Source organism: Nomascus leucogenys, chromosome 2, assembly GCF_006542625.1.
Source record: "Nomascus leucogenys isolate Asia chromosome 2, Asia_NLE_v1, whole genome shotgun sequence".
Classification (NCBI taxonomy): domain Eukaryota; kingdom Metazoa; phylum Chordata; class Mammalia; order Primates; family Hylobatidae; genus Nomascus; species Nomascus leucogenys.
In genome coordinates this window covers 150,330,007-150,354,182 of record NC_044382.1, presented here as the reverse complement: position 1 = coordinate 150,354,182, position 24,176 = coordinate 150,330,007, and the positions used below count along the sequence as shown (strand labels likewise).

Here is a 24,176-nt window from a genome sequence, read left to right as displayed (position 1 = left end):
ATCTACATGGTATTGTTAATAATATGTTTATTGAACAATTTGAAAGTAAGTTCCCCACATCGTGGCCCTCTGCTTTCTAGGTGCACCTTTATTTTTGATTAATTGATTGATTGATTTTTTTTTTGAGACAGGATCTTGCTCTGTTGCCCAGGCTGGAGTGCAGTGGCACAATCTTAACTCACTGCAGACTTGACCTCCTGGGCTCAAGTAATCCTCCCACCTTAGTCTCCCGAGTAGCTGAGACCACAGGTATGCACCACCGTGCCTGGCTAATTTTTTTATTTTTTCTAGAAATGGGGTCTCACTATGTTGCCCAGGCTGACCTCAAACTCCTGGGCTCAAACAATCCTCCTGCCTCAACCTCCCAAAGTGTTGAGATTACAGGTGTGAGCCCACCATGACCAGCCTAGATGTCACTTTAGAATGTGGTGACCAGAAGGCTTAGCAGAAGACTCTCAGCCCGAGGAGTCTTAGCTGAGAGTTTCCATGAGGTTCCAGAGGTCTATGAACCTCTGGGGGTTAGGTGCACTTTGAAGTGTTAAGTGTCCAACAATTTCATCAGATTCTCAAAGGAATGCTTGACTCCTCTCCCTGCCCCTGCAAAAGGGTAGGAAGCTCTCAAGTAAACCAGTTGCCTCAGTTTAGGATGGAAAGCCCAAGGAGACCCTAAATACATTAGTGTATAGATCCTTAGAAGGAGATTCTTACAGAACCACAGTTCAGTTCTCAACTTCAGCACAATTAACTTCCATGCACTACTTTAATCTAATCTACTGTCAGTTCCAATTTTGTCGGCTGACCTAACAATATCCTTTACGCCCTTTTTTCCTCCAGTACAGGGTCCAGCCTAGGGTGGGATATACCAGATATATGTACGGATCCTATCTCTTTAGTCTCCTGTAATCTGGACCATTTCCCCAGCTTTTGACTTAGATGGCATTGAAATCATGACTTGAATATAGCATGCACACAAGGACGCTCATTTTGTGTTTGTCCGCTGTCTCCTGGTGCTTTGAGGCCATGCATTCCTGGCCAGGACATTACATAAGTGAGGCTGTGTCCCTCTCAGGGCACTGTGTCTGGGAGTGCCATGTCCTAGTCGTTTATTTAGGAGATGAGCCCAAGAGTATTGGGGAAGTGACCCCAGGACATGCTCGCAGGGCAGTGGAGATTGAGGGGAGGAAAGGGGGTCTGGGGGAGTGCCAGGCTGGCCTAATGACATTCAAATAAAAAATGAAATTATTGTTGTGCCTGCCCCACTCCAGCAGGCAGATAGAATGTGACAGCAGGCTAGGTATGTGCCAGCCACCCAGACTACCTCTGAGGAGGACAGCATGTTCCCCTTGCAGATGAACAAGTCCCCAAGGCTCAGAGCACATCACCTCTCTCCAGCTGTGACAAGGAGGGGAACTTCCGTTGTCCCTCCGGACCCTGGCCAGCTTAGGCACGACCTGCCTCACACATTCTAATAGCTAAAAGGACCTTACTGGTCACCGGCTCCATCCTGCCCATTTTACAGGTGTGGCTGTGGAGGCCCAGGGAGGAGGCATAATTTGGCAAGCTACACAGCCAGGGGTGGCCATGCCAAGACTCAAAACCCAGGCTCTGAACACCTAGCCTGGTGTTCTCAGCAGTGTGCCACCCAACCCCCGCCCAGCGCCAGCCTCTATCCAATGCTGAGGTCTGTACTTGACGTCTAACCAAGGGGCACCTACAGGAATCTAATGTGAGTTAAAAATAAAACAAAGGGAAGCCGCTGTCCCCGCAGGCCCTATGGCCTCCTTGTCGTCCGCAGCTGTCCGTTCTGAGGCGGACTTTGCTGAGTTGGGCAGAGCGCAGCCCTGCCTCCAGGGCAGCCTACTTCCAGATGACACGTGGAGAGCCGCAGAGTCAGTGGCTCAGCTGCTGCGCGGCTTTCATAACTCACCTTTGCCATAAGGGGAACAAAGCCGAGGGGAACACTGGGGTCCGTGTGATGTGACTTGGAATGAATTCAGGTGCCCTGAGCTAAAATTAGCCAATCTTGCAGCTTCCAAAGGCTTCCATTTTACTTGGCCAATGACCAGCCTGAAATAAGATCCCGTTTGGGAAGTTCAGAGCTTCACTTTTCACCTTCTTAAGCATTCAGGGCCCCCACCTCCCTCCAAATCTCAGAGAAACATTAAACGATATTAAGAAGTGATGCTGTGGCATGTCTGGTGTACTGGGGTGGGGCCACTCATGAGGCCTGCTGGGGTTGACTTTGAGGATGTGAGAGATTCTCCCTGGAAAGCGGGTAGCAGGGGCCAGGTATCATTCACCTCAGCCCACCACGAAGACTTGAGTCAAAAGTTGGGCCTATAGGCCGAGCATAGTGGCTCACGCCTGTAATCCCAGCACTTTGGGCGGCCGAGGCGGGCGGATCACGCGGTCAGGAGATCAAGACCATCCTGGCCAACATGGTGAAACTCTGTCTCTACTAAAAATAAAAAAGAATTAACCGAGTGTGGTGGTGGGCACCTGTAGTCCCAGCTACTCAGGAGGCGGAGGCAGGAGAATTACTTGAATGCGGGAGGCGGAGGTTGCAGTGAGCCGAGATCACACCACTGCACTCCAGCCTGGTGACAGAGCAATACCCTGTCTCAAAAAAAAAAACAAAAACAAACAAACAAACAAAAAAGTTGGGCCTAGAATCGTAGCACTTCAGGAGGCCAAGGCAGGAGGATTGCCTGGGCCCAGGAGTTCGAGACCAGCCCGGGCAACACAGCAAGACCCCCTCTCTACAAAAAAAAAAAAGTTATTTCTAATTAGTTGGGCACAGTGGTGCCCAGCTATACCTGCAGGCCCTGTGGCCTCCTTGTCATAGTCCTAGCTACTTGAGAATGAGGTGGGAGGATCACTTGAGCCCAGGAGTTTGAAGCTGTAGTGAGCAGTGATCAAGCCACTGCACTCCAATCTGGATGACAGAAAGAGACCTTGTCTCAAACAACAAAAAAAAAGGTTGGTGGGGCAATGGTTGGTTTCTGGGGTAGTATCTCTTAAGTACCCACCATGCGCCAGATATTCTCACACTTCGGAGACCATAGTGAGAAAGACAGATGCCTGTGTGGATCTCGGGTGGCAGATGGAGGGGAGGTAGGAAGGCAGGGCACAAATACATAAAATAGGCAATGGCTGGATGCAGTGACTTGCACCTGTAAGCACTTTAGGAGGCCGAGGCAGGAAGATCACGTTAGCCCAGGAGTTGGAAACCCACCTGGGCAACATAGCAAGACTCATCTCTATTTTTAAAGATCTTTTTTTTTATTTTAAAAAAGTCCATCAACAAGAAAAGTGGCCAGGCACAGTGGTTCACGCCTGTAATCTCAGCACTTTGGAAGGTCGAGGACAGATCACAAGGTCAGGAGTTCAAGACCAGCGTGGCCAACATGGTGAAACCCCGTCTCTACTAAAGATGCAAAAATTAGCTGGGCATAGTGGCGTGCACCTGTAATCCCAGCTACTTAGGAGGCTGAGGCAGGAGAAACGTTTCTTGAGCCCGGGAGGTGGAGGTTGCAGTGAGCTGAGATCACACCATTGCACTCTAGCCTGGGTGACAGGGCGAGACTCTGTCTCAAAAAAAAAAAAAAAAAAAGACAAGCACGACTTGTGACAAGTCCTAGGAAGAAAGGAGGCCAAGTGATTACGCAGAGTCAACATATGTGGGGGCACGGGGTTGCCACATTCGCACAGGCTCCTGAGGAGGTGCTTCTTGGTTCTCCCAGATCTTGGAGTTCCCCGAGAGGCAGACCCTGGGGCAAGGATTTGAGTGCAGGCATTTCACCTGAAGATGATCCCAGGAAACACTAGTAGGGGAGAGGGGACTGAGCCAGGTCTATTAGTCTGTTCTCACATGAGACATACCTGCTAATGAAGACATACCTGAGACTGGGTAATTTATAAAGGAAAGAGGTTTAATTGACTCACAGTTCAGCATGGCTGGGGAAGCCTCAGGAAACTTACAATCATAGCAGAAGGGGAAGCAAACACATCGTTCTTCCCACGGAGGCAGCAAGGAGAAGTGCCAAGCAAAAGGGGGAAAAGCCTCTTATAAACCCATCAGATCTCGTGAGAACTCACTGTCATGAGAATAGCATGAAGGTAACTGCCCCCATGATTCAATTACCTCCCACCAGGTCCCTCCCACAACACATAGGGATTGTGGGGACTATAATTCAAGATACGATTTGGGTGGGAACATAGCCAAACTGTGTCAACAGGGCAAGGAAGGCAGTCAGGACACAAGGGGTGTGATCAACCCTGTAGACCACATGGGTAAATACAGTTCAAGCTCCTGTGGGGACTCTGGGAGGCAGAATACACAGGAGAAATGCCAAGGGCTTGTCGCACAAAAGTAAATTTCACTCTCATACAAGACTCCCATTCCCATGTCCAAGGGTAATAGCACTGAGAACTTTCTTTCTAAAATGCACCTGTAAATATCACTTAGGAATGATTTCTTTCCAAGTTGAAGAAACTCTATTCAGACTTCATTAAACAAACAAATGAACAAACAAACAAAAGAATTATTGGCTCTTGTAACTGAACATCCACATGGGAGTTCAGGTGTGGTTTAATCCAGGAGTTCAGCCAATGTCATCAATGTCAAACAAGCGAGCTTAGATTTGCATCTTTCCCCTGCTTCCCTGGGTGTGTCAGCTTCACCCCCAGTTTGTCTTCATGGCCAGAAGATCACTGCACAAGCCCCAAGTCTCACACTCTCACTCCACAAAGACTTCTGGGAAGAGAAAGTCTCTTTTTCCAATAATTCCAAGCATGTGATTTTGGCCTTATTGGTTCTGCAGTGGGTTGCAAATACATCCTTGAACCAACCACTGTTGCTACACTGATTGATTTCTGGGAGTCAGGGTTCACCCTGGAGTAGGAAACAGGTTCAATCCCACCTAAACCCTGTGGTTAAGAGTGGAGAGGGTGAGGCTGGGCATGGTGGCTCATGCCTGTAATCCCAGCACTTTGGGAGGCTTCGGTGGGCGGATCCCCTGAGGTCAGGAGTTCGAGACCAGCCTGGCCAACATGGTAAAACTCCAATTGTACTAAAAATACAAAAATTAGCCGGGCATGGTGTTTCACGCCTGTAATCCCAGCTACTTGGGAGGCTGAGGTGGGAGAATCGCTTGAGCCTGGGAAGCAGAGGTTGCAGTGAGCCGAGATTGCACCACTGCACTCCAGTCCAGGTGACAGAGCGAGACTCTGTCTCAAAAAAAAAAAAAAAAAGAGAGAAATGCAGAGGGTGAAGTTTCCCAGTGGAAAATCGGGACATTATCCCAAAAGAGAGGGAAACGTGCAGGGCAGCAACCCGGGGCGATGATCACAGAATCTGTGGAGCATTGGTGGCATATTGGGTCCTGTCTCATGGCTTCACAAGCATCACTGGGCTTCCTACCAGCAACCGTCTGAGGAAGGTACTATTATCCCCACTTTACAGATGAAGAAAGAGACACAGGCAGTTTAGGTAACTATCCCAAGGTCACATGGCTGTCAGTGATGGGTTCAGGATTCAAACCCAGCCTGTCTGGCCCCACACTCCCCGCTCTTAACCTCTACTTCCTACTCCCTCTCAGAACCCCCCACCTCATCCACCTATACTCTCCAGTGGGTTCTTTGGGGTTCTGTCTCTCGCTACAAAAATGATGTTAAGATTGGCCAGGCACGGTGGCTCATGCCTAACCCCAGCAGGCAGGCAAATCACCTGAAATCAGGAGTTCAAGACCAGCCTGGCTAACATGGTGAAACCCCATCTCCACTACAAATAGAAAAATTAGCCAGGCATGGTAGCGCACACCTGTAATCCCAGCTTGGGAGGCTGAGGCAGGAGAATTGGTTGAATCTGGGAGACAGAGGTTGCAGTGAGCCGAGATTCCGCCACTGCACCCCAGCCTGGGTAAGTGATTCAGACTGTCTCAAAAAAAAAAAAAAAAAAAAAAAAAAAAAGAAGCCACCAGCCCAAAGGCATTGAAAACTTCTATCCACTCTAAAGGTTGCACGCAGATGTTTATAGCAGCTTTCTACATAATTGCCAAACTTGGGAACAACCAGGATGTCCTTCGGTCGGTGATGGATTTAAAAACTGTGGCACATCCAGACAGTGGAATATTACTCAGCAATAAAAAGAAATAAGCTATCAAGCCTGAGAAGACATGGAGGAAACATAAATGTGTTAAAAGATAAACTTGGGCACGTTAAAATTTTCATGTGTGTGTTTGAGGAGACAATGATTCAGGAATCGGGCATTTCCAGACCCCAGGTGGCTCAGGGCTCTGCCCAGGGGGCGTTGTGGGTAGGAAACTTTTTTAGAGATGTACATAGAAGTAAAAAAAGAAAATATTTGATTGGCTAAAGCGGAAAGTCCTTACTTAGAGGTTACTTGGAGGCATCTGATTGGTAAAAGCTCCAGTTAGAGGTTAATTGGTGGTTTCTGATTAGTTAGGCCAACGTTTCATTTTACTATTTCCATTGAGTCAGGGTTTGGTTTGCTTATGTAGGAACCCCAAGCACTGGAGCTGACTCGGCCTAATGGCCTCACAATTAATTATTTTGACAAATGTGTTTTACCAAGTGAAAGAAGCCACTCTGAAAAGTCCACCTACTGTACGATTCCAACTACAGGGCATTCTGGAAAAGGCAAAACTATGGCAACAGAAAAAAGGTCAGTGTTGGGCCGGGCACAGTGGCTCGCACCTATAATCCCAGCACTTTGGGAGGCCAAGGCAGCCGGATCACCTGAGGTCGGGAGTTTAAGACCAGCCTGGCCAACATGGTGAAAACCCATCTCTACTAAAAATACAAAAATTAGCTGGGTGTGGTGTGTGCCTGTAATCCCAGCTACTCAGGAGGCTGAAGCAGGAGGATCACTTGAACCTGGGAGGCGGAGGATGCAGTGAGCGAGACTCTGTCTCAAAAAAACAAAAGGTCAGCGTTGCCAGGGGTTGGTAGGAGGAAGGATGCATAGGCAGAGCACAGAGGGTTTTAGGCAGCGGAACCACTCTGCAGGCCACTATAATGGTGGGTGTATGTCTGTATGCATTTATCCAAACCCCTAGAAGGTACAACACCAGGAGTGAACCGAGTCTCTGGGTAACAATGATATGTCAGTGTAGGTTTATGGATTGTGACAGATGTACCACCATGGTAAGGGCGTATATGGGAAATCTCTATACCTGCCTGTCAATTTTGCTGTGGACCTAACACTGCTCCTATAAAGTCTTTTTAAAAAATGACCAATCTCTGAGAGTCTGCCATGCATAAAGCCCCAACACAAGACCTTGCACACCTTATTTCATTTCATCCACAAAGCAATTCTTCAAGGGAGGCCCTCATTTTACAAATGAGAAAATCAAGGCACAAAATGTTCCATTGATAGTAGAGAAAAGTCAGGATTCAAACTCATGTTTACTGGTTCCAGGGCCCGTCCTCTTGTTATCAAACTGCACTGCTGTATTAGTCTGTTTTCACATTGCTGATAAAGGCATACCCGAGACTAGGTAATTTATAAAGAAAAAGAGGCTTCATGGACTCACAGTTCCACGTGGTTGGGGAGGCCTCACTATCATGGCGGAAGGCAAAAGGTACATCTTACGTGGCAGCAGGCGAGAGAGAATGAGAACCAAGTGAAAGGGGAAACCCCTTATAAAACCATCAGATCTGATGAGACTTATTCACTACCACGAGAACAGTATGGGGGAAACCGCCCCCGTGATTCAATTATCTCCCACCAGGTCCCTCCCACAACACGTGGGAATTATGGGAGCTATAATTCAAGATGAGATTTGGGTGGGGACACAGCCAAACTGTATCATCTGCTATACACTGTGAGGCTGTTCTCTTCCCTTCCTGGTGGCAGAGACTGCAGTGGGTTTGCCAATACCTGATTCTTCTTCCTCTGTGCCATCCGCTGGGCCACAGTTCCAGCCTCCCTGCAGGTTGGGGTTCTGGTCAGTGGGGTGTGCGGAAAGGGCACAGGGCACTGCCAGGTCTGGCAGCAAACATCTTTTGCATGACCCTCTGCCCTCTTCCTCCCCTCCACACGCCTCAGCTCAATGTAGAAGATCCCTCCAAATGCTCCAAAGCCGTAAGGCAGAGGTCAGCAAACTACCTCCCATCTGCAACCTGTTTTTGTAAATACATCTTTCTTGAAACACAGCCAGGCTCTTCATTTGGGCATTATCTCTGGCTGTGTTTGTGCTCCATTGGCAGAGCTGAGCAGTCACAACTTAGAGTCTATGGCCTGCACTGCAAGCTGAAAATCTTTCTTCTCTGGTCCTTTACAGAAACATCTGTGGGCCTGCCCTAAGGGAGGAGGGCTGCCAGAGGAAGGCGGCAGCCCCGCTGCTGATGCCCTGCGCTGGTAGGTTGCCTGAGCAAGACGACTCCTGTAGGAAGTCCCTGAAACTGTGGGCTGTCTGTTCCAGCAGCTGGTGCACCCTGACTAGCACGACCCTGCATGTCATGGATAAAGAGCTCACGTCCCACAGACGCTCCAGGTGCTCCCAAACCAAGGGTTGGGCTGATTATTTCTCGTGGCCCAATAACAAGATGCAGATGAACTGGGAGAGAAGGGAATTTTTATTTCTGTCACGGGTCACAGGGAGAAGGCCTGGAAATTATCACCCTACCAACTCAAAATTACAGTTTCCAGAGCTTATATACCTTCTAAGCCATATGTTTTCCTGTAAGTATGCATTCATCTAAAGACATAAGTGATTAACTTCTTTTAATTTATGACTAAGATCTGAGTTCTGAACCTCTTCCTCTGCAGCCTCAGTAAATTTACTTAACCTAAATGGGTCCAGGTGCTGGGGTGATTACCCTTATCTTTCCTGCTAAATCATGGAGGTTTGGGTAGGTCATTTAGTCCCCAGGAAGCCTTGTTTGTGGAGGCCTGGGAAGCTTCTTCAGACCCACAGTAAGACTTCTTTGAATCTAAATGGGTCCCGTTAAGAAGTCCTTCATGATCCTGTCATGCTTCAAGGCCCAGGAAAGGCCCAGGCAAAGCTCTTGGTGGGCTTTTGTGACATTCCAGCCTTTGCAGAAGGGCACTGGCTCTCTCAGCTTTTACTATTTCACTGAACCGCTCGGTCAGTGCTGAAACTGTTGTTACGGAGGCCTGCGTGAGTGACACCTGGCCTGCCACACCGAAGCATCCAGACCAGCACTGGCTTCTGACCCTGGTGGGGGTGAGGAGTCTGGGCTTTCCAGCTGCCTTGGCCGGCCCTGCTGCTCTGCCGTTCTGGGAGGGAGAATCTGCTCCCAAAGCGCATTAGCAAATACTCACAGGGAGAAACACGCACTCAGACCCAGTCGCCACCTCACCCTGCCATCCACGTTTGATGTCTTCTCAGCCAACACCTCCTCTGTTATGCAGTGAAACATCTCCTTTTCGTAGTGACCTTGGGAATCATTGTTCAGCTGTATGCGTGTGTCCTAAAGCCTTCTCCCTTCAGGGCCCGACGCGCAGGAGGTGTGCTGTGAATGTGAGTGCCCATCCCTTCCCTGGAGCGGTCCCCGCTTCCCTCATCTTGCCAAGTGCCACTGTGCACCAGCCCCGTGGTCAGCACCAGGGACAAGGCAGTGAACAGAGGAAAGGACACAGTCTCGCTCACAAGGAGTGTTTGGCCCCTGCCTTCCTACCTACCTGCCTAGGAAGCCTCACACCCGCTCTTGCGTGCTGGATACTTGTGTTTGAGTTGGAGACCCTGGGGTCTTTGGAAAATAAATGAGCTAACTCCAGGGTCCCTGGGAGAGTGTCAGGACTAGCTGGCACGAGGACTCCAGACTGGGAAGAGGATACTGGGCATGGGTGAGGCCGCAGAAAGTGGCTGGGGTGCCAGACTGTGGCCGCTGGGCTGTGGCATTCCCGGCACTGTCGGCTGCTGTTGCTCTCAAATGTATTCTGCGTTCATTCACCCGGAGTCTTCACTGTGCCAGACACGGTTCCAGGCCCTGGGTGGTCCAGCCAGGAACAGAAGAGACAAGTAACCATGAGGAAGAAAGCAGGGACATGTGGGGGTTGCTAAGCAGAGGTTGCAATTTTGCAAAGGGTGACCCTGGAAAGCCTCACTGTGCCATGACATTGGAGAATTCCTGGAGGAGGGAGGGCAGTGAGGTGTGGGGGCCTCTGGAGGACACACTTTGGGGAAGGAGGAACAGCACATGCAAAGGTTCAGAGGCAGGAACATACTTGATCATGGCAGCCATTGTGTCTGGAGTAGAGAAAGTGACAGAGCAGAGTAACGAGATGAGGTCAGGGCAGGAGGGGATAGAGGGTGGCACCCCCCAGGGTGACACTGGGCATGCGACCTGGGTCCATGCAGCCAGAAGGCTCCCTTGCCATGGCCAGGCCTCTCTCTGGGGTCCAGCAGGGTAGGGCCTGGCAGTCCTTCCCAGCACCCTGTGAGAAAGACCACTGACCCTGCCAACACCATTCCCCAGCACCGCGCACTGTCCTGTTAGTAATGAAACATGCGGAGCTGCAGTTAGACTCATTTCTCAGCCACCTCTGTGGTGAGGTATGGCCTGTGACTAAGTCTGGACCACCAGGAAAGTGAGCAGGGGGATGAGGAACCTGTGGGTCAGCTATAAGAGGAGGCCACTTCTCAAGGTGAGGGCAGCGGACACCCGTCCAGTCCCGGGCCGTCTACTCCAAACTGCCTTGCGGGGAATAAACTCCTATGAGAGCCGCAGCACCTGGCTTTTGTTGCCATAGCGTCCGAGCATGCACCCAAGGCAGGCACAAGGACATCAGGAAGATCAGGTCTTTTTTCAATTTGAGACCGTCTCACTCACTCTTTTGCCCAGGCTGGAGTGCAGTGGTGTGATCCTGGCTCACTGCAACCTCCGTCTCTCAAGTTCAGGTAATTCTCCTTCCTCAGCCCCCAAGTAGCTGGGACTAAAGGGACATGCCACCACACTCGGCTAATTTTTATACTTTTAGTAGAGATGGGGTTTCGCCACGTTGGCCAGGCTGGTCTCACGTGATCTGCCCGCCTCGGCCTCCCAAAAGTGCTAGGATTACACGCATGAGCCACCACGCCTGGCCAAGTTCAGGTCTTTCAAGATAGCAATGCGTGGTAGTAGAAACCCTGGCTTTCAAGAAAATGGAATTTTAAGTTGTTTTACATAACCACTTTACTGAGATATAATTAACATACCATTCACCCAAGTGTACAAATCAATGGTTTGTTGTTGTTCGAGATGGAGTCTCACTCTGTTGCCCAGGCTGGAGTGCGGTGGCACCATCTCAGTTCACTGCAACCTCCACATCCTGGGTTCAAGTGATTCTCCTGCCTTAGCCTCCTGAGTAACTGGGATTATAGACACCTGCCACCACGCCCAGCTAATTTTTGTTTTTGTTTGTTTTGTTTTGAGATGGAATCTCGCTCTGTCACCAGTTTCGAGTGCAGTGGTGCAATCTCAGTTCACTGCAACCTCCACCTCCTGGGTTCAAGCGATTCTCCTGCCTCAGCCTCCCAAGTAGCTGGGATTACAGGTGCACGCCACCACACCCAGCCAATTTTTGTAATTTTAGTAGAGATGGTGTTTTACCTTGCTGGCCAAGATGGTCTCGATCTCTTGACCTCACGGTCCACCCGCCTTGGCCTCCCAAAGTGCTGGGATTACAGGTGTGAGCCACCACACCCAGATTGTTTGTTTGTTTTTTGAGACAGAGTCTTGCTCTGTCACCCAGGCTGGAGTGCAGTGGTGCAATCTTGGCTCACTGCAACCTCTGCCTCTCGGGTTCAAGCTATTCTTCTGCCTCAGCCTCCTGAGTAGCTGGGACTACAGGCATGTGCCACCACACCTGGCTAGTTTTTTTGTATTTTTAGTAGAGATGGGGTTTCCCCATATTGGCCAGGCTGGTCTCGAACTCCTGACCTTGTGGTCCGCCTGCCTTGGCCTCTGGGATTACAGGTGTGAGCCACCACGCCAGGCCAATTTTTGTATTTTTTAGTAGAGACGGGGTTTCTCCATGTTGGTCTGGCTAGTCTGGAACTCCATCCAGGTCAATGGTTTTTGCGTATTCAGAGAGTTGTGCAGCCATCACCATGTTCAATTTTAGAACATTTTTCATTACTCTAAAAAGAAATCCCACATCCATTAGCAGACACACACACACACCATTCCTCCATTCCCCCCACACCTAGGCCACCACAAATCTGTCTACTCTGAATATTGTAGGTAAATGAAATCATCTAATACATCGCCTTTTGTGTCTGGCTTTCTTCACTCAGCATGAAGTTTCCAAGGTTGACCCATGTTGTAGCATGTGTCACTATTTCACTCCTTTTATGACTGGATAGTTCCCATGATATGGATGAACCTCATCTCCTTTATCCGTTCATCAGTCGATGGCACTTGAATTGTTTCCATTTGAGGGCTATTATGAATAGTGCTTCTGTGAACTCTGGTGTATAGATCTGTGAGTGGACATATATTTTGTTCTCTTGGGTTTACACCTAAGAGCGGAATGGCTGGGTCACATATTAACTATGTTTGATCATTTGAAAAACTGCCTAAGTGTTCCGCAGAGGGTGCAGCATTTTCCATTCCCACTAGCAGTGCACGAAGATTCTAATTTCTCCATATCTTTACCAACACTTGCTATTATCTGCCTTTTTTATTATAGCCATCCTAGTGGGGGTAAAGTGATACCGCATTTTATTTAAAAGAGGATGTCACTTTGTCATCCAGGCTGGAGTACAGGGTAACAGAATCATAGCTCACCGCAGCCTCGACCCCCTGGGCTCAAGTGATCCTCCTGCCTCAGCCTCTCGTGTAGCTGGGACCACATGTGCACACCAACACCCCCGGCTGTCATTTGCATGGTGATGTGCATTTCCCTGATGGCTAATGGTGCTGAGCATCTTTGCATGTGTTTTTTGCCATTTGAGTATCTTCTTAGTTAATATTATTTGTTTTTGAGATGGAATTCTGCTCGTTACCCAGGCTGGAGTGCACACAGTCTCGGCTCGCTGCAACCTCTGCCTCCCGGGTTCAAGCGATTATCCTGCCTCAGCCTCCCGAGTAGCTGGGATTACAGGCACCTGCCACCATGCCGGGCTAATTTTTTCCTGTATCTTTAGTAGAGATGGGGTTTCACCAAGTTGGCCAGGCTGGTCTCAAACTCCTGGCCTCAGGTGATCCACCTGCCTTGTCCTCCCAAAGTGCTGGGGTTACACACCCGAGCCACCATGCCTGGCCTCAGTATCTTCTTTGGAGAAATGTCCATTCATATCCTTTGCCTATTCATTGGGTTGAATTTATTACTGAGCTGTAAGAGTTCTTTATATATTGTAGGTATATGCCCCTTATCAGATAAATGATTTGCAAGTATATCCTCCCATTCTGTGAGTTTTCTTTTCACGTTGTTGATGATACCCTTTGAAACACTAAGGTTTTTATTTCGATGGAGTCCCAATTTTTCTATTTTTTCATTTATCATGATGCTTTTGATGACATATCTAAGAAAGTTTTGCCTAACTCAAGGTCATAAAATTTTACTATTATGTTTTCTTCTGAGAGTTTTGCAGTTTTGGCTCTTGAGTTAGGTGTGTGTTCCAATTTGAGTTAATGTTTGTGTGTGGCACAGAGGGAAGGGTACTTCATCCTGCTGCCTCTGGATATCCAGGAAAATGGACATAAAAAACATCTTTTAGGCCGGGCACGGTGGCTTATGCCTATATTCCCAGCACTTTGGGAGGCCGAGGCGGATGGACCACTTGTGGCCAGGAGTTTGAGACCAGCCTGGCCTACATGGTGAAAACCCATCTCTACTAAAAATACAAAAATTAGCCAGATACGGTGGCAGGCACCTGTAGTCCCAGCTACTCAGTAGGCTGAGGTGGGAGAATCACTTGAACCCGGGAGGCTGAGATTGCAGTGAGACAAGATCGTTCCATTGCACTCCAGCCTGGGCTACAGATAGATAGATAAATCTCAAATATATGTATCTTTTAAAACAAAAAGGTAATTTCACCACTAAACGATGAGGCAGGGTAACAATGTGCTTTCCTCTAGACTCTCACTAACTTTCCTCTAGGTCCTCACTGACTGCTCCAGGGCATAGGAAAAGGGCTCAGAGCACAATAGAAATTTTCAAAGTGTCTTCAGGGTTTTGAGGACAGGGTTTCTGGTCTCTCTATATAGGGGTGGGTTACACTCCTGCCAGTGATCCTCTAATTAACTAATTTTCCATTCAGTGCTTGTTTGTTGGGCACCTTCTATGTGGGAGACCCCACAGGACGAGATGGAGAGAAATGCACAAGGCCCCGTGCTGGGAGCTGATGGCATACAGGCCTGAAGACAGTGACTGCTGAGGGCTGCCGAGAGAGCCACGAACAGTGCCAGGCGCGCTTCCCACCTCATCTCACCATGGCCCTGCAGGCTGCATGTCTGTGATCCTGTCTCAGTTGGCAAGTGGGGAAGCTGAGGACTGGGGAGGCAGAGCGGCGCCTTGGCCTCCCAGAGACTTCCCAGGTCCACGCTTCCACTCAGCACACTCTGTCCCGGAGTGAAGACAACACACAGGTCAGCACGGAACAGAGAGTGCCCTGAGCTGCAGGAGGAAGGACGGAGTGACGGGATGGCACTCAGAGGAGGCAGAACTTGTGCCAAGTGAAATTACATCACTTCCCAATTCAAATATGCTACTGTTGGCAAAACTTACACCCAGAGGAGATACAGCCAACTGGACATTAACAGATCCGCATTTCAAAAGTAGCTTTCATCATCACCCCGCAGTAATGAACAAGCTGAGTCCAAAGAACTGAGCGACTCTGATGTCATGAAAAGACTGTCTTGGGAGGAAAGCATTGGACAAGCAGATTTATGCAATGTGAGGACAAATATTACTTATTTGGTGGAACACAACAGAGTTAATGTCGATTTGAATAACTTGTTTACCCAGTGATTATGTGATTAATGAACACCAAAAGGCTCATTGCCTCAAACTGAAGTTTGAAATGGCTGGTATATTTCCAGATTTGGTTGTAGTTACTACTGCAGTACAAAAAGTAAATCAATTTAAGTTATGTCCTGGGGAAAGCAATGTGTAACACACAGGCTAATAGGCTTGGGTGTTTTTAAACCCCCCGCTCCATCCCTGAAAGAAAAGAGCCATGAGAAATCATTATTTCAAGGTTGGCCTGAGAAGTGTTTTTTGTTTGTTTTTTGTTTTTTTAAAAAAGCAAAAACTAAAGGTAAAAATCCTTTCTTCTCAAACAAGAAATCGGTGCTTTCCTGGCTTTCCAGGCCCCGTGGACCCTTCCGGCTGGTGCAAATGCCCCTCTCTGTAGTCCTCCTCCCTCAGCAAGGGCTCACCTCCTGTCCTTTGCACGTGTGAATTGCAGCTCCTCCTGCCTCAGCTCCCCTCTCCGGCCCTCCCGCCTGCCATTTTCCCGGCCTGATGCCCCCAGCTCCAGCCTCGCCTCCCCGCAGCCTGCCAGCCTGCAGCTCTTCCCTGTAATAGCACTGGGCATCCTCCTGACCTCCTGCAGCAGTCGGGAAACAGCAGAGCACAGAACGCGAGGGAACCTTAGGAAGGATATCACCTAGTCCTTGTTTTATAAATGAGCAAACTGGGGCTCAGAGAGGTTCAGAGTTTCATCTAAGGTCATGTAAGGAAATCCAGCTGCAGCCCTGGGTGGTGACTGCAATTGAAGGGCTTGGAAGCCTGGCAGCCTGCACATTACCCCAGCTCCAGCCCACCTCAGGTGCTGGAGGCTCTTGTAGAAGTTACCTAAGTGCACCTTGCCAGTTTCCTCACCTGTACACTGAGGCAATGATTGCATCTATCATGGTGAGCTGTGGGAGGTTAAAACAGAACAGATACGCCACGCATCAGGCCGGGGCCTGCTGGAGCTATCTGATCTGTCCACTGGTGCTGTTTCCTCTACCCCACCTCCCTCAGATTCTCCCATGTCATCGTCACTGTGGGGAAAGGAGACAGCATGAGCCCAGTGAAAGCAGAGGGACAGCCCAGGCCCGCGGATGGGCAGGCTGGCCAGGAACACACCCCTGAGACCAGCCCTCTGATTATTTCTCAAGATGAGTCAACCCACATGCACGGAGGTTGAGTGGCTGGCCATGGCCACGGCCACACACACACACCCAGTGGCAGAGACAAAAGGGGGTTGGAGGGAGAGGACCCAATCTCACGACTTCAACATCAGGCCTGGCCCTGAGTGACAGCTCTGGAGGGAGCTGTCTGCATTGGTCAGGGTTCTCCAGAGAAACAGAACCAACAGGATATATAGAGATGTATTGCAAGGCATTGATTCACATGATACGGAGTCTAAGCAGTCCCACCATTTGCTGTGTGAGTGCTGGGGGCCCAGGTGGTGGTGTTCTAGTCCAAACTCGAAGGCCTGAGAACTGGGAGAACCAATGGCGTGAGTCCTGGTCCAAGTCTGAAGGCCAGAGACCCAGGAGTTGTGATGTCCCAGCTCAAGGGGAGAGAGTGAATTCACCTTCCTCTGCTTGCTTGTTCTTTGCAGGCCCTCAGTGGATTGGATGGTGCCTACCCGCATTGGGGAGCGCAATCTTCTTACTCAGCCCAATGATCAGATGTTAATCCCTTCCAGAGACACCCCACAGACACCTAGAAATAATGCATTACCAGCCATCTGCGCATCCCCTGGCCCAGTCAAGTTGACACAAAATTAACCATCACACCATCTTTGATCAGTGTCCCAAGGCCCACATGGGAGAGCAGCCTGTGGTTCTGAACCCTGCAACTGCTGGGGATGCAGGGAGGGAGTCACAGGGTGGGGGTCACAGGGCTGGCCATGGTCCTCTACCATCCCTGGCCCCAGGTCCCTGGACTTCAAAGCTGTTGTGCTCTTGGCTCAACGGATATAGTGCCCATGCTGGAGAGGCTCCAGGTGTGTGTGCATGTGTGGGTGTGCACGTGCGCGCACATGCTTTTAGTGTTACCATCTTCTCTCCCCGTCCAGAGTCAACAGAGTGCCTGCTTGCCATGTGGGCTTACTATGCTACCCTGGGGGGAAAGGAGAGAGAACTGCCGAGCCCACACCGGGCAGGAGCACTGTCCCTCTCCACGGTGGAAGACGCAGGCTCTAGCAGTCCAATGCCTCGCCCAGGTCAAACAGCCGGGCAGCCCAGGGAAAGGACTGATGCTGCTCATGCCCTCCCCGCGCCCTTCAACATGGGGCTGCCCAGACCCCCACAGCACCCTCGACGGCCAGGGCAGCTGAAGCTCTGACCAGGGAAGGGTGTTCTCTGCCGCTCCCACACATCCTGGGGGCCCAGAAAGGTAAGGATTTGGAGGCCCAATAGTGGCCAGAGAACCAAATAAAATGCTCACACCCCCAAGCAGCCTGCCCTCCCGCCCTTTCCAACACCCACCACCCGTGGCCCCAGTGGTCTCCTCCAGCACACAGGCTGGAAAACAGGAGGAACCAGGGGAGGTCATCTCCCCTCCTAAACCTGCCTCCAGCCCTGTGAACAGGGGCTCTGGTGACAATTCAGTGGCTCAGTGAGAGGATCCAGGTGGGAACCCAGTGAACACAGGGCTTCCCAAAGGAGGAGTGAGGGGCTCTCCCCGCAAACAAAGGGCCCCTGGCCGCCCCAACACACACACACACACACACACACACAGAGCCAACTACACACACAGGGACCAGAAATACTTCTTTATTCAAGCCCAAACGTGCAGCAGCAGCTTCCCAACCACAGGAGGCCCCTCCTTCCCTCCAGCCCCAGTTTCACCCTGCACAACCCATGTTCTCCCCACAACCCTCCTCAGATAGGGCACTCCCCCAGCAGGGGTACAGCTTGGCTCCGGGACCTTGGTCCCGCCGAGGCCGGCTTCAGTTTCTGAATTTGCCCACCAGTGGCTTCGAGGGCCAAGCCCCCAGGCCCTCCTGGTTCAGGAGGAGAGACAGCTGCCGGCGAGCCTCCCGGTAGGGCCCAGCCTAGGGCGGGAGATGAGAGGTGGGGTGAGAGGGGTACCTGCATGGGGCAGGGACTGCAGGGCTGGAGAGGGACCGGGACTTGGGGGGGACCGACCTTGGCAGCCTCGTAGGTCTTCAAGGCCAGGAGGTAGGGCTTCCCCACAGCCCTGGCCGCCTGGTGAAAGGCCCGGAGAAAGGAGGCCTTGCAGAGACGGGAGGGAGGCCCCAGGGTGGCACTGGATGAAGAGAGGATGCCACTGAGATCAGAGAGATACAAGCTGGACCAGCAGGCCTGCTACACACCTCACACTACCTCCTCTCACACTGTGACAATGTCACAGGAGTCACAGGGCAGGCAGAGGTGTGGCCACCACTGCAGAGCTAGTAAGGGGTTGAGCCAAGGGGTTGAGCTACCGGGTTGCGCTGGGATTAGACTGAGGTGAGGAAGCTCATGCATGGAGCCCTCCATCACCAGGACCCCTCCTCAGCCCGGCCCCAGGGGCCCGTCTTACTTGGCCTTCACACGCCCGGTGGCCACATCCACAACCTCGATGCCAGGGTCCCCCAGGCTCCAGTTGAGGCTCAGGCCATGGCAGGTGTCAGGGATGGGTTCGGAAGGGGCCACCGGGGGCCCTGCAAACAGGTGCAGGGCAGTCCGGATGTAGGGAGGTGGCAGGCATGGCCCCAGGACACTGTCCAGGCAGGGCCGGGTGTGGATGGCCCTGCTCAGAGTCGGAGGGTCGTGGCATGAGTCAGCTGCAGGGCAGAAGGGACAGGACAAGGTGAGTGACCTCCGTGCCCTCCCTTCTCACCCCCCAGCCCTTGCCACGTGCTCACCCAGGATGAGGCTGGTGCTGTAGAGTGGGGACACCAGGTGGGCCAGCAGGGCACCACCCAGCCCCAGCACGGCCCAGCGTGCCAGCTTGTCGCTGGCTGAGAGGCAGCCCACGTGGGTGTCACAGAGCGACGGCGCCACGTAGCACACAGGCTTCAGCTGCCCGAGCATGTGGGCCTGCAGGCGCATGGGCGGGCTGTGCGGGAGGCCACCTTCCGAGGTGGGGGGCAGGCTGTGGGCCGGGAGGGGACAGACACCAGCGTCACGGCCGCTCTTCTGACCCTGGCCCCCACCCAGCAGCCCAACCAAGGGAGCCCCATCCCCCGCCTGCCCCAGGTGCCCTGCATACTAGATGTCACGGGCCGCGCCCTTGGGGGTGTTGCTGATGTAGAGGTGTAGGAAGATTCGGGGCTTGAGGGTGAATGGGGGTCCGGGCCCCGGCTGGGGGACCAGCACGGACTGCTCCTTGCCCTTGGGGCCCCCTTGTGTGGCCAGCAGGAGCTGCCGGAACAAGAACCTAGGAGTGACAGGCAGAGGGCGGTTGGGAAGACCTTGTCCTGGCGAAGGCTGCTGTCAGGCGCCCATCCCACTGCCCCTCACCTCAGCAGGGCCCTGCGGGCGATGACCAGGCCATGGCAGTCGTGGAGCTGCTGGCCTGAGAACTCCAGCCAGCCAGCACAGCAGCTGCTGCCGGTGCCCAGGGCCACCAGCTTATAGATCTCCTTCACGTGGCCCCTGGCACCCAGGATCTCTGTGCAGGAAGGGGCAGAGACAGCCCAGCCTAAGGCAAGGAGCTTCAGGGGGCCCTTCCCAGGGGGCCAGGGCCGGGGCTGGGGCAATCCCTACCCCTTTCCAGGATGACTCCAGCCACGGTCCCCTTACAGGCCCAGTATGGCGAGCGCTCGTCCAACAGGAGGTCAAAGCCGGCGCTCACCAACGCTGCGCAGCGCTGCTCATGGGTCAGGATATTCTCTGCGCCAGGGCGAGAGAGTGCAGGTAGAAGGGGGGCCCACGCCTCTCCCCTCGACACTACAGCCTGGGTCCGCGAGAGCTCACCTACCTACGCTTAGCGGGGCCAGTGGAGGCCGGCTGGAGGTCTGCGCGGACTCTGGAAGAGGCAAGGAGGGCAGGCTGGTGTGGGTGCCAAGGCCCACTCTCCATCCCTCAGGAAGCCAAGGAGGCGGGGAGAGGAAGTTTTCATCTTCCAGACACAGGACATTCCACGAGCTGCTCTTCTAGCAGTCCCCACCCCCAGTGTCCCCAGAGGACATGAAAGCAGGGACCGGCACATGTCCCCCGCCCCAGCTCCCTGCAGGTGATGTCCTGATGCTCAGATGGTTCATGCAGCAACCCACCTCCTGCTCACACGCACAGTCACTTCAGCCTCCCCACAAGACTGCCGGCCTCAGGCCTCTTGTCCCCAGCTGCGGCTCAGCTGCCTGGCCCTCCCTCCATTACCTGGGTTCTCCAGCTGACTCCGGATGTAGCAGAGGGCAGAGAGCGCGGCCTGCTGTTTGGCCTCTGTTTTGCTGTTGGCAGTGCCTGCAGGGCAGACCACCCCATCCAATTCCACGCTCACAGAGAAGGGGAAGCAGGGACCTGGGGAAGGAGCCAGGTGAGGAAGGAGCCCGCTGGCCTTTGCCCCGTGACAGGTACCACCTCTGCCTCCTCCTGACACCTGACATCGAGGACGGGCCAGAATAATGAGACCCTGACCGCCCTTCCCTTCCTCCACCGGGCTCCATCGCCACCCCATGCAGCACACATCCTTGGGTGCCTCTGCAGGCTGTGACCCATCGCCGACTCAACCAAGTCCTCAGCCAACTCCTCCACAACAGGGATGCATGACTCCATTTCACAGATGAGCAGAAACGGCAGGCGGTTTGCCCAAGTTGTGTCAGGACCCAAATCCAGGTCCCCTCCCCAGAGCCCACACCACCCTGTTCTCAGGAGGAAGGCTCTGAGCACTCCCACCTGCCAAAGACACATTGGTTTCAATTCCTCTCCTCCAGGGGCTCTATATTTGAACACTTTTTCTATGAAACAGTATCATTTTGGATGTTATTTATAACACAAAAGAGAGATGAAAAATCTGGAACTGGGATCACATGGTCAAAGGTGCAGGGTTATTTAATTTCACAGTACTTGCTGCTAAATTGTTTCTCCCAAGGACTGCCCCTCTGGGGATTTCCCTTTTGGAAGGGAACCCGTTTCAGCATTCCTCACTAGCACTGAGATCTGTCTGCTCTAAACGGGCATCAAAACCAGCAACCACAGACAGACGTGGAAGGGATGCTGGCCTTAGAAAACCAGCACATGGCTGCCATCCTAACAGCGACTGATTCTGGGGAGAACCATCAAAGCATGATTTTCTAACACCACAAGTGACAATGTTATGGGGACAGGATATCTACATGATCTCCAAATGCCTCCCCTGGATGACTACTCAGCACAAAGGAGAAAGTGAAGACACCTGGTAGACGCCACCCTAGTCAAATCCCCACAGCTCCCATCGCCAGGGGACAAACCAAGATCACACACCTCCTGGTGAGATGCGTGGCCAAGGACTCGACTTCACTTCAATAACACATCACCTGAACTCGGTTCTGAGGAAACAGACAAACCCAAGCTGAAGGACATTTGCAAAACTACCGGCCCTTACTCTTCAAAGACATCAAAGTTGTGAAAGACAAAGACAGCAACTGTTTCAGGTAAGAGATTAAAGAGGCGTGGCAGCTAACTGTAACGCCACACTGGGGTGGGAAACAATGGCCATGAGGTCATTACTGGGACAACTGGCAAAATTTGAATGTGAATAGAAATTAGAAGATGGTATTATATCAATGTTAAATTTCCAGGATTTGATAACTGTATTGTAGTTACATAAGAGATGCCCTTGTTTTTAAGAAATATACATGAGGCCGGGCACAGTGGCTCACTCCTGTAATCCCAGCACTTTTTGGGGCTGAGGACAGGAATTCAAGACCAGCATGTCCAACATGGTGAAACCCCATCTCTACTAAAACACAAAAAAATTAGCTGGGCATGGTGGCACAAGTCTGTAATTCCAGCTACTCAGGAGGCTGAGGCACAAGAATCGTTGAAATTTGAAAGGCAGAGGTTGCAGTGAGTTGAGATCTCACCACTGCACTCCAACTGGGTGACAGAGCAAGACTCTGTCTCAAAGAAAAAAAAAAAAGAGGGCTGGGCAAGGTGGCTCACGCCTATAATCCCAGCACTTTGGGAGGCCAAGGCGGGCAGATCAACTGAGGTCAGGAGTTTGAGACTAGCCTGGCCAACATGGTGAAACGCCATCTCTACTAAAAATACAAAAATGAATTAGCCAGGCTTGGTGTGGACACCTGTAATCCCAGCTACTCGGGAGGCTGAGGTAGGAGAATCGCTTGAACTCGGGAGGCAGAGGTTGCAGTGGGCTGAGATCATGCCATTGCACTCCAGCCTGGGCCACAAGAGTGAAACTCCATCTCAAAAAGAAAGAAAAAAGAAAAACAAACAAAAAAACGTGAATGTATTTACAGGTAAGGAGCATAATGTCTGCAATTAACTTTTAAATTAAAACTCTGGGCCAAGTGTGGTGGCTCAGCCTGTAATCTCAGCACTTTGGAGGCCCAGGAGGGCGGATAGCTTGAGCCCGGGACTTCAAGAACAATCTTGGCAACATGGTAAAACCACATAATCTCTACAAAAAAAATACAAACATTAGCCAGGTGTAGTGGAGTCCACTTGTAGTCCCAGCTCCTCGGGAGGCTGAGGCGGGAGTATCACTTGAGCCTAGGAGGCGGAGGCTGCAGTGAGGCAAGCTTGTTCCACCGCACTCCAGTCTGGGCAACAGAGTAAGACCCTGTCTCAAAAAAAATCCAAAACACAAAACAAAACAACCACTCTGAGTTAAGGGATTTGAGGGGTATGTACTGAAGAAGAGGAAATAACGGTTTACCTCTGCATCATGTACACGGTATTCATTACCCTTACTAAACTGTGCTTAATAACGTCTTTAAGTCAGGAGAGTGGCTTCCATTCCGGTATCTCCAGTGCTAGCATGGCAACTTAAATTGCATGTTAAGTGGCTCTAAAAACGTATGCAGAAATACCAGGGGGCCTTAACCTCCCTGGAAGTCGGGTGGGAAGAACGTTCACCTGCCATGACCCTTTCACAGTTGAGCATCTGGTGTGGCTGGTGATCCTTGGAGATCGCTGCTCACAGCAGGGTCCACCCCAAGGTCCCAAGCTCAGGCCAGGTCCTGCTCTGGCGGTGTCTCTGAGCATAGGGACTAAAGTCCACCTTCCCCAGACCCCCTCCCCACGTCCTAGGACCCACTCTCCGTGGCTCTGCCCTCTGGCACACCCACGCCCCGGCCCGGCCTCACCTGGTGGCTGATCCTCCCGGAAGAGCAGGAAGATGCCCAGGCTGGCCGCGTACTCCGTGAGCAAGGACACGGCCTGGCTGGCAGGTGGGTCTTTGAGCAGCAGGCTCAGCCTTGCGGGGGGCACAGGGACCCTCGGGGCCCTCCCCATCTGTTCTCCCAAGTTTTCCCATGCCCGGGCTGCCCCCGGTTCCCTGCCTCCGGCCCCTGCCTCAGGCCCAATGTCCCTCAGCACCGAGACCTGGGGCCACCCGCCCTCCGCGTGGTCCATCGCGGGCGCGGGCTCCCAGGCACCTTGGGCCCGGGCGGGTAGCGGTCGCCAGGGGCGGGGCTCCGGGCTGATCGGCAATGATGCAGCCAGGCGCGGCTTCCTGCCACTGCCGTCGGCAGCGCCCTTAGAAGCCGAAGCCATGGCCACCAACGAAGATCTGAGGCGCTGGGCCCTATCTCCCGCTGCTCTCGCCCTTTCACACGCGCAGGGCGGGTGCCTTCACGTGGGGAGCACGCGGATAAAGCGTGGTGAGCTCCACCCCTGCCATACCGCTGGCCAATGAGAGCCCTTAGAACTGTGATGGACAGTACATCCTGCCAATGGGAAGGCCAGTCTCCCAACTGCGGCAGCTTGGATGCTTATGGCTGAGACCAACGTCCCATGGCCTGGACGGAAGTTCCGGCGGGTGGGTGAGGGGTTGCTCTAGCAGCTTCTTCTTTAACCGTGGGTGGTCCCGGAGCCTGGAAGGCGCGGGAGGAGTATCTGGAGCCCTCAGGTCCAGTTTCACACTCTAGCTCCTGTCCTAGGCCCCTAGGCACCTCCACATCAGAGGCTGCTCAGCTGCTTGACTGGCTGAGCCTGGAGACTTCAACACAGGAATTAGGGATTCACACTGTCAGCAGGATCGTTGGATATAAAATTTAACTGCAGGCCTTTCTGAAGCCAAACATAAGTGTTCTCAGGCCAAGAATTAGCCATTTGATGCAAAATGTAGCCAGGCATGGTGGTGCACACCT

At 52.1% G+C, this 24,176-nt stretch overlaps 1 protein-coding gene across 2 annotated transcripts; it reads right to left on the bottom strand.

The window, feature by feature from the left end:
* Window positions 1-17,674: 17,674 nt before the first annotated feature.
* ADAD2 (adenosine deaminase domain containing 2) lies at window positions 17,675-23,648 on the bottom strand. 2 transcript variants are annotated; one of them, XM_003272489.4, is made up of 11 exons: window positions 23,172-23,580; window positions 20,577-20,819; window positions 20,242-20,382; window positions 19,844-19,891; window positions 19,630-19,755; window positions 19,384-19,564; window positions 19,133-19,300; window positions 18,786-19,015; window positions 18,461-18,704; window positions 18,064-18,184; window positions 17,865-17,969 (listed from the first exon to the last, which is right to left on the bottom strand). In XM_003272489.4, exons 1-11 carry the CDS (start codon window positions 23,578-23,580, stop codon window positions 17,865-17,867), a joined length of 2,016 nt encoding a protein of 671 aa, XP_003272537.3. The 2 variants fall into 2 exon arrangements, with proteins under 2 accessions (XP_003272536.2, XP_003272537.3); XM_003272488.4 differs by lacking the exon at window positions 20,577-20,819 and having other exon boundaries at window positions 17,675-17,969; window positions 19,384-19,534; window positions 23,172-23,648.
* Between the last annotated feature and the right edge of the window lie 528 nt (window positions 23,649-24,176).

Excerpts from the sequence above, each read along its gene's own strand:
- ADAD2 (XM_003272489.4), bottom strand. The coding sequence starts at position 23,580 with ATGGCTTCGGCTTCTAAGGGCGCTGCCGACGGCAGTGGCAGGAAGCCG. Across the intron at positions 19,301-19,383 it reads GCCCGCAGGGCCCTGCTGAG|GTTCTTGTTCCGGCAGCTCC; the intron begins GTGAGGGGCAGT and ends TGTCACTCCTAG. Across the intron at positions 18,185-18,460 it reads ACCGGGCGTGTGAAGGCCAA|TGCCACCCTGGGGCCTCCCT; the intron begins GTAAGACGGGCC and ends CTCTTCATCCAG.